At 43.8% G+C, this 10,406-nt stretch overlaps 1 protein-coding gene across 1 annotated transcript in view; it reads left to right on the top strand.

The window, feature by feature from the left end:
* Window positions 1-2,209: 2,209 nt before the first annotated feature.
* Window positions 2,210-10,406, top strand: part of LOC112242720 (monoamine oxidase) — a 71,775-nt gene continuing 63,578 nt past the window's right edge. Inside the window, exon 1 of the mRNA XM_042319945.1 lies at window positions 2,210-2,386. Coding sequence (XP_042175879.1) covers window positions 2,335-2,386 — 52 coding nt within the window. The 5' untranslated portion in view covers window positions 2,210-2,334. The remainder of the gene's footprint in view (window positions 2,387-10,406) is intronic.

Genomic DNA, 10,406 nt, shown 5'->3' with positions numbered 1-10,406 from the left:
GAGCTGCCAGTCTGCAAGGAGCTGCCAGTCTGCAAGGAGCTGTCAGTCTGCACGGAGCTGTCAGTCTGCATGGAGCTGTCAGTCTGTAAGGAGCTGCCAGTCTGCAAGGAGCTGCCAGTCAGCACGGAGCCGCCAGTCAGCACGGAGCCGCCAGAGCGGTCAGTCTGTAAGAAGCCGCCAGAGCTGTCAGCCTATATGGAGCAGCTAGTGCCGCCAGTCTGCCCAGCGCCACCAGTCTGCCCAGCACCGCCAGTCTGCCCAGCGTCGTCAGTCTGCCCAGCGCCGCCAGTCTGCCCAGCATCGCCAGTCTGCCCAGCGCCGCCAGTCTGCCCAGCGCCGCCAGTCTGCCCAGCGCCGCCAGTCTGCCCAGCACCGCCAGTCTGCCCAGCACTCTTCCAGATCTGCCAGCGCCGCCAGATCTGCCAGTCAGCCAGACTCTTCCAGATCTGCCAGTCAGCCAGACTCTTCCAGATCTGCCAGTCAACCTGACTCTTCCAGATCTGCCAGTCAACCTGACTCTTCCAGATCTGCCAGTCAACCTGACTCTTCCAGATCTGCCAGTCAACCTGACTCTTCCAGATCTGCCAGTCAGCCAGGATCTGCCAGTCAGCCAGGATCTGCCAGTCAGCCAGGATCTGCTGAAACCACCAGCCAGCCAGGAGCTGGTAGATCTATCGACCTGCCTGAGCTTCCTCTCACTCCTGAGCTTCCTCTCACTCCTGAGCTTCCTCTCACTCCTGAGCTTCCTCTCACTCCCGAGCTTCCCCTTAGTCCCGAGCTGCCTCGGTCCCGAGCTGTCCTTCAGTCCCGATCTGCTCCTCAGTCCAGTGGGGTTCTGGGTGAGGACTACTAGGCCATGGTCGGCGGCGAGGGTGTACTATCCAGGGACGAAGGGAGAGGGGACTAAGACATTAAAGGAGTGGGGTCCACGTCCCGCGCCGGAGCCGCCACCATGGACAGACGCCCACCCGGACCCTCCCTATTGTTTTGAGGTGCGTTCGGGAGTCCGCACCTTAGGGGGGGGGGTTCTGTCACGCCCTGGTCAAAGCTTTTTGTGTTTATCTTTATGTATTTGGTCAGGCCAGGGTGTGGCATGGGGTTGTTGTAATTGTGGTGTGTTTGTCTTGGGGTTTTGGTGGTGGTATTGGGATTGTAGCTTAGTGGGTTGTCTAGCAAGGTCTATGGCTGTCTGGAGTGGTTCTCAATCAGAGGCAGGTGCTTATCGTTGTCTCTGATTGGGAACCATATTTAGGCAGCCATATTCTTTGAGTTTGTCGTGGGTGATTGTCCTTAGTGTCCTATGTGTACTCTCTGTTAGTGTGCACCAGATAGGCTGTTTCGGTTTCGTTTATTGTTTTGTGTAGTGTTCGTGTTTTCTTTGTTGTATTAAACATGGATCGCAATCGACACGCTGCAGTTTGGTCCGACTCTCCTTCATCACCACTAGAAAACCGTTACAGTTAGCTTATGTAACTATCTTAGACGGCATGGCTGCTGGCAAGGTAAGTTGACTTTAGAAAAGCAATAAATAACTAAATGTACTGGATAACATGACTTTCAACATTTTACCCAGATTTCAGCAGAGTTGCAGCGAAACATATTTAGTTTCTTTTAAAAAATAAACTCTAGTCAGGAGTATACAGACAGCTAAAGCGATATGCTTAGATATGCAGAAAAATACACATTTTTGTTTTGTTTACATAGAATTAGACTTTTACTGCAGTGGGCTAAATCAGGGTCACACAGAGGTGATTCTTGATAGTCTAAAACAAATCTAAAACAAATCTACTTTGAAACTAAAGTCTACACCTCACACACATCGGCTTTAAAAAAAAAAAAAAGGCAGCTGTACCATGTCAGATATAGTTGAAATGTATTCAATTTTCAGTTTGCATCCCAATATTACATCACAGAAGATTGAAATATAACAAAACCGTTTGACATAAAAAACACAGGTTTTTCAGTTTAGGCCCCTAAAAGCTTGCACGGGTAGACAGATAGATAGATTGTCTGTCTGTACAATGTCCAAATCATATCATACAGTAAGTAGAAGCCTATTGTTTTATTGGAGGCAATGAGCGGTGTCTTTCTAGGACAAGGAGCAATGATTGTGCCTCTCACCTGTCATATCACCACAGAATCATGCAGAGTAGGCTACAACCCGTAGGCGGAGTCGGCTAAATTGGGCCTGTCTCCGCCGCTTTTAATACAGATGCGATCCTCTGTCCTCGTGGCGTTTAGCACCACCGAGCAAGGCGAGCGAACAGCAGCGCTGGTAGAGAGCGAGAGATAGACAGTGACAGTGTGAGCAAGAGAGAGCGGCATAACAACACCATGACAGCACAGAACACATACGACGTTATAGTTATTGGAGGAGGAATATCAGGTACGTGCAATTTAAAGGAACGCTTCCAAAGATTTTGCTGCATTTAGCAAATAGACTAGTGGAAATATTACAATAGTACGCGAGACAGGGAATTGAAAGCAACTCAGGGTGATATTGCACGAATCTCAGCCACTTCGCTTTATGTAAGTAGCCAACTGTTGCATAGACATATTTTCAACATTGTAGCCGACACGTCTGAAACGAAACGTGCGCTGTTATTGTAATGCAATATAGGCTGCAATAACCATGCTCTGTTTTTGATTCATAGTTGAATAGGCGTTGTGCTAATTATGGACTTTCTGTGCAGTTTCAGTTCATTTGCTTTGCACATAGACAATCTCCTCCGTGATGCTGAATCCCCTGATAAAATGTCGCCTTATAGGAAGGAGTGTTCAAATGCAACATATTGGACCACAATATTATAATATAATATTGCTCTAATATAAACTATATTGCTTACAATACAACAACTGGCTTATCTTTGTACGTGCTATTTTTTGTTGTTTTATGCACATGAACATGAAGTTGGCAAGGGATCATCAACTAGATTCAGTCACGGTCTGATTTGTTCTTGCGAGGATGGTCAGGAAGCTGGAACATAATCCTCTAATCGTTTGTTGACGGCAAATTGACTGCAAGAAGCCCAAACATATATAATATGTGAATAGCGGTTAAGAGCGTTGGGCCAGTAACTGAAAGGTTGCTGGTTAGAATAGCTGAGCCGATTTGATTAAAACAATCCGTCGATATGCGCTAGAGTAAGACATGTAACCCACATTTCTCCTGCAAATCGCTCTGGATAAGAGCGTCAGCTAAAATGTAAATGTAAAACCGAATCAATTAAAAAACTTGTTTACATTTGTAGACGATCACACATACAGTATCCTTATATTATGCGTGGGAATACTTTGGAACAGATTTCACATATTGAAATGCTGGTGTTTTTACAGTCTTAAATCGAACAATAAAAAATAAAAAAATGTGCTCAGAACTTGGGGGGGAAATATAATCGCCCACGGGCTGCCAGTTGGGGAACCTCGCAGTAGGCTATAGGCGGACATTCATCTTGCCGACTAAGGCTGCTGTAATTCTACATATTACAGACACAAACTTCAAAAATCATACCTTACCTTATTCTAATGATCTCACCTCACCTCTCACCTCGTAGGCTATTTGAGGCAGGAGGGGAATAGCCTTGTTATGCAACAGGTGGAACTCATATTTCTCATGTCAGCATTTAACACAACTAGTAGTCACAGTTTGTCTGATATGTCATTCCCTGGGATGTCATTTGAGTTGCTGATTAAGTTTCATCTCATCTGAATCATAAAGCTGTGTCCTGATTTGAAAGTCTGACTATCCCCACATTTTACACACAGCTGAGTTGTGTGGCATTTTTTGTCCGTGTGCAAATTACTGTATGGGGGTAGACTCATACAGGGCTGGACACTTTCATAAGAAATTAAGGGTCCCTGAGAAAATGTTTAAGCGTCTGGTAAAAATAGTGAGAATAGGCTACTGTACAGATCTGTCCTATGACATGTAGTTAGTTCTCTGTGGCTGTGTTTACAGGCAGCCCAATTCTTTTTTTTCACACTAATTTGTCTTTTGACCAATCAGATCAGCTCTGAAAAAGATATGATGTGAAAGATCTTATGTGATTGGTCAAAATACCAATTCATTAAAAAAATCTATTAGAATTGGACTGCCTGTGTAAACTCAGCCTATTGCAGCTTGAGGTTGGGTCTCCTCCCTCATGAAATATGTTGGATTAGAGCGTGTCAAATGTTATTGCCAATGACCGCTCAAGCCATGAACTTTCTAATGACTATCCAGCTCATGTTGTTGTGATGTTGTTTTGTCTAAATTGCAAGTCTTTCTGTTGCTTCAAACATTTTGAGATTCTTTATGTAATGATTAGCGCTATGAAAGTTGAATTTATTATTATTATTATGAAAACAGGGTGGAAAAGAATGCTTATGTTAACAGAAATACTGAATGTCTACATCCTATGGCTGAATCAATGTCTCTAGTCATGTCTGAACTCCAGACAGTATTTGTTTTTGAGACAGGGAATCATTTAGTTGCAAATCATCCATCATAATCTGTTGGGGATCATGTCAGCTTTGGCACTGATCATACAGCCTCCGGTGTTTCCTAATGTCACTCAGTGGGTGTTTTAGATGTAGAAATATAATTTATAGAACGGACATTCCCATTCAAGTTATTTTTTGACGGTTGAACACATTCTATTTCTATAGTTGTAGAAGAGTGGTGAGGTAATAATTAGTAAGCTTACTCTTCTTTCCTGGAGACATCAATAATGATATAATATATGCGATTTAGCAGGCATTTTTATCCTAAGCAACCTACAGTCATGTGTGCATAATCTTTTACGTACACTGCAGTGAAAAAGTATTTAATCCCCTTTCTGATTTTCTCTATTTTTCCATATTTTGGATACGGAATGTTATCAAATCGTCAACCAATACCAAATATTAGAAAAAGGGACCTTTTTTTCTTACTTACAAAGCATGTAGAGGTCTGTAATTTTTATCATAGGTACACTTCAACTGTGAAGTGTTTCTGAATCCAAAAAATCACATTGTATGATTTTTAAGTAATTAATTTGCATTTTATTGCATGATTTAAGTATTTGATCACCTACCAACCAGTAAGAATTCCAGCTCTCACAGACCTGTTAGTTTTTCTTTAAGAAGCCCACCTGTTCTCCACTCATTACCTGTATTAACTGCACCTGTTTGAACTCGTTACCTGTATAAAAGATACCTGTCCACATCCACACACTCAATCAAACAGACTCTAACCTCTCCACAATGGCCAAGACCAGAGAGCTGTGTAAGGACATCAGGGATAAAATTATAGACCTGCACAAGGCTGGAATGGGCTACAGGACAATAGGCAAGCAGCTTGGTGAGAAGGCAACTGTTGGCAAAATTATTAGAAAATTAAAGAAGTTCAAGATGACGGTCAATCACCCTTGCTCTGGGGCTCCATACAAGATCTCACCTCGTGGGGCATCAATGATCATGAGGAAGGTGAGGGATCAGCCCAGAACTACACGGCAGGACCTGGTCAATGACCTGAAGAGAGCTGGGACCACAGTCTCAAAGAAAACCATTAGTAACACACTACGCCGTCATGGATTAAAATCCTGCAGCGCACGCAAGGTCCCCCTGCCAATGACCATCTGGATGATCCAGAGGAGGAATGGGAGAAGGTCATGTGGTCTGATGAGACAAAAATAGAGCTTTTTGGTCTAAACTCCACTCGCTGTGTTTGGAGGAAGAAGAAGGATTAGTACAACCCCAAGAACACCCAACCGTGAAGCATGGAGGTGGAAACATCATTCTTTGGGGATGCTTTTCTGCAAAGGGGACAGGACGACTGCACCGTATTGAGGGGAGGATGGATGGGGCCATGTATCGTGAGATCTATGCCAACAACCTCCTTCCCTCAGTAAGAGCATTGAAGATGGGTCGTGGCTGGGTCTTCCAGCATGACAACGACCCGAAACACACAGCCAGGGCAATTAAGGAGTTACTCCGTAAGAAGCATCTCAAGGTCCTGGAGTCACCTAGCCAGTCTCCAGACCTGAACCCAATAGAAATTCTTTGGAGGGAGCTGAAAGTCCGTATTGCACACCGACTTGCAATGCCGAATACAACAGGTGTAGCTCTTACAGTGAAATGCTGAATACAACAGGTGTAGCTCTTACAGTGAAATGCGTACTTACGAGCCCCAAACCAACATTGCAGTTTAAAAAAATATGGATAAGAATAAGAAATAAAAGTAACAAGTAATTAAAGAGCAGCAGTAAAATAACTATATTGAGACTATATTCAGGGGGGTACCGCTACAGAGTCAATGTGATGGGGCACTGATTAGTTGAGGTAATATGTACATGTAGGTAGAGTTATTAAAGTGACTATGTATAGATGATAACGACAGAGAGTTGCAGTGGTGTAAAAGGTGGGGGTGCAAGTAGTTCAACAATACAGTTTTTTTTTAAAGATAAGAATAAGAAATAAAAGTAACAAGTAATTATAGAGCAGCAGTACAATAACAATAGCCAGGCTAAATACAGGGGAGCGTAGCAGTATTTCTGTAGGGGAGCAGAGCTGCATTTACATGCAATTGTTCTCCAATACAATTTGACCTTATTCTGTCTTTCTGGTACTCCTGTAAGTCTTTAGCCAGAATGTTCTTGCTTAGAGCTTATCCTGTATAAACATTGGTACTGAATGGCTCCTCTTGTTATTGTTCTGGATAAAAGCTTTCACATCGCTGTCTGTCTGACTGTCTTGTCTGTTTGTTGGTCGGTTGATAGGTTGGTCGGTTCCTGTGTTTTAAATTTATTTTTATTTAACCTTTATTTAACCAGGTAGGCTAGTTTAGAACAAGTTTTCATTTACAATTGTGACCTGGCCAAGATAAAGCAAAGCAGTGCGACATATACAACAACACAGAGTTACACATAGAATAAACTAACATACAGTCAATAATACAGTAGAAAAAGTCTATATGCAGTGTGTGCAAATGAGGTAAGATAAGGGAGGTAAGGCAATAAATAGGCCATGGTGGCGAAGTAATTACTATATACCAATTAAACACTGGAGTGATTGATGTTCAGAAGATGAATGTGCAAGTAGAGATACTGGGGTGCAAAGGAGCAAGATAAATAAATAAATAAATACAGTATGGGGATGAGGTAGTTGGATGGGCTATTTACCAATGGGCTATGTACAGGTGCAGTGATATGTGAGCTGCTCTGACAACTGGTGCTTAAAGCTAGTGAGGGAGATATGAGTCTCCAGCTTCAGTGATTTTTGCAGTTCGTTCCAGTCATTGGCAGCAGAGAACTGGAAGGAAAGGCGACCAAAGGAGGAATTGGCTTTGGGGGTGACAGGTGAGGTATACCTGCTGGAGCGCGTGCTACGGATGGGTGCTGCTATGGTGACCAGTGAGCTGAGATAAGGCAGGGCTTTACCTCGCAGAGACTTGTAGATTACCTGGAGCCAGTGGGTTTGGCGACGAGTATGAAGCGAGGGCCAGCCAACATTCACATAATGAACCACATATGTTTTTTTCAGATTCGATATCATCAGTGTGCCATATTACAGGTTACTTTATCAGTTCCAGCTGTTGAATGTTGTATCACAGATGTAATCTTGGCCTGTCTGTGAATTACTATGATTTATGATTGAGAAATGAATTCCATAGAGAGAGTTCCAGAACAGATTTTGAGTTCTGAGGAATAAGCCAGGTTTCCTCACTCCTGTGAGTCTTCCCAAGGATGTTGTTTTTATGGAAGAAATACATATTTCTCAATTACTCCTTTGTGTTTATAAAAGCATGTGACAGACACGCAAGTTGATGTTACTACAAATTTGCACATGATTAGAAGTGTGTTCATCTTTTCTCCTCGCTCTCTCTGCTTCCTTCTCTCTCAATTCCTGTTTCTCCCTCTCTCCTCGCTCTCTCTCTCTGTCACACTAGGTCAAGGTTTAAATTGCTCTATTTATCTGAGCTGTTCCTCTTTTAGAAGGTGATTATGAGGTCCACTTATGACAATCACTGTCTCTAATCAAAGGAGAGAGATTTGGAGGGAGGTGTTCTTATGTACTGAGCAGTGGAGAGCTGTGTTCTTCTGGCTGCAAATGCAATTGTCATCTGCCAGCCTTCACCCAGCCACCAGCCCATTGGTCCCCAGGGGAGCTAGCAACAGCAGCAGCACATTCCCAGAGAACTGTTACTAAACCAATGGCACAGGAGAGGGAAAGGAACAATAGAAGAAGTGGAGAATAATCCTACTGAGCGAGAAAGGGAGGAACTTAGTTTGAGAAAGCAAGGGGGGAAGAGAGGTAAAGAAAAGGGAGATATAGGAAGGGTAACCCACTGAAACCACTTTCTACTATAAGCAAACAAGTTAATAACTTTAGCCTGACCTACCACAGTCGGTTGTCAATCATTCACTATGCATCTCGAAGTAGGAGTGCTGATCTAGGATCAGGTCCTCCTCGTCCATGTAATCTTATAAATTATGATCTAAAAGGCAAAACTGTTCCTAGATCAGCACTTCTACTCTTTATGCTTTATATAGGCCCAGGACTCCAAACAGTACCAGAAGATTTTACTGGCTAGCTTCGACTGGGCCGTTGACAAAGGGCCAGAAGTTTCTAGAAAGTGGCTGGATTCCACTTCTGCTGAACCTTTCCCCTGGAACGTTGGTGTTAAAGTTAAGTAGGTATGTAATTGCATCACGCTTAATGGAAATCCTGGGTCAAGACACAGATGTTTCCAAAGGCCTCCAGTTTGCCTTTTGTATTGATGTTAGTGGAGGCAGAGAGCCCTGGGATCAGTGTACTGTGTCACATGGATAAATGTGTTGTAGTGCTGTACTGTTTATACAATGCATTTGGAACAAATGTTCAGGAGCTTCAGGGCCTAAAGCAATGAAGGTTGGGGAGAGGTAGTGCGTGTCTGTGTGTTCATGCATCAATTTTGTGTGTGCTCCATTTGTGTGTCTTGATTCCTTGTCGGTCTTGCTTAAGAGCATTGGTATTTAGGAATCTGGAAGAAAGCCAGGGAAAACAATCCCACCAGCACGCACGCACGCACGCACACACACACACACACACACAATCTCTCTCTAACTTTCTCCTAAGAACTGGGCTGGGCTTAGTGGCCTGTAGCTGCCATGCAGCCAATGGTTATAATTAGGGATGGATATAAAGCTAGCCCGAGGCTAGTACTTTTGAGACTGGGCTAGTAGAACATTTTCCCAACTAGCCTGACAGGCCAGTAAAATGTGGTTCTTTTCAAACATCGCATGACACATCATTTGGACTTGAATGTTAACCGGGCTAGTATAAATCTGCTTTAACTTCCGGCGCCGACAGAGATGGCCGCCTCGCTTCGCGTTCCTAGGAAACTATGCAGTTTTTTGTTTTTTTTACGTGTTATTTCTTACACTAGTACCCCAGGTCATCTTAGGTTTCATTACATACAGCCGAGAAGAGCTACTGAATATAAGATCAGCGTCAACTCACCATCAGTACGACCAAGAATATGTTTTTCGCGACGCGGATCCTGTGTTCTGCCTTACAACCAGGACAACGGAGTGGATTACATGCAGCGACCCAAAAAAACGACTCAGAAAAAGAGTGAAACGAAGCGGTCTTCTGGTCAGACTCCGGAGACGGGCACATCGTGCACCACTCCCTAGCATTCTTCTTGCCAATGTCCAGTCTCTTGACAACAAGGTTGATGAAATCCGAGCAAGGGTAGCATTCCAGAGGGACATCAGAGAGACTGTTACGTTCTATGCTTCACGGAAACATGGCTAACTGGAGAGACTCTATCCGAAGCGGTGCAGCCAGCGGGTTTCTCCACGCATTGCGCCGACAGAAACAAACATCTTTCTGGTAAGAAGAGGGGCGGGGCGTATGCCTCATGGCCAACGTGACATGGTGTGATGAAAGAAACATACAGGAACTCAAATCCTTCTGTTCACCTGATTTAGAATTCCTCACAATCAAATGTAGACCGCATTATCTACCAAGAGAATTCTCTTCGATTATAATCACAGACGTATATATCCCCCAAGCAGACACATCGATGGCTCTGAACGAACTTTATTTAACTCTCTGCAAACTGGAAACGATTTATCCGGAGGCTGCATTCATTGTAGCTGGGGATTTTAACAAGGCTAATCTGAAAACAAGACTCCCTAAATTTTATCAGCATATCGATTGCGCAACCAGGGGTGGAAAGACCCTGGATCATTGTTACTCTAACTTCCGCGACGCATATAAGGCCCTGCCCCGCCCCCTTTCGGAAAAGCTGACCACGACTCCATTTTGTTGATCCCTGCCTACAGACAGAAACTAAAACAAGAAGCTCCCACGCTGAGGTCTGTCCAACACTGGTCCAAACCAAGCTTACTCCACACTCCAAGACTGCTTCCATCACGTGGACTGGGAGATGTTTCGTATTG

This window comes from Oncorhynchus tshawytscha, linkage group LG03 (genome assembly GCF_018296145.1).
Source record: "Oncorhynchus tshawytscha isolate Ot180627B linkage group LG03, Otsh_v2.0, whole genome shotgun sequence".
NCBI lineage: Eukaryota > Metazoa > Chordata > Actinopteri > Salmoniformes > Salmonidae > Oncorhynchus > Oncorhynchus tshawytscha.
The sequence above is the reverse complement of the archived record's forward strand: the minus strand, read 5'-3'. Positions and strand labels throughout refer to the sequence as shown.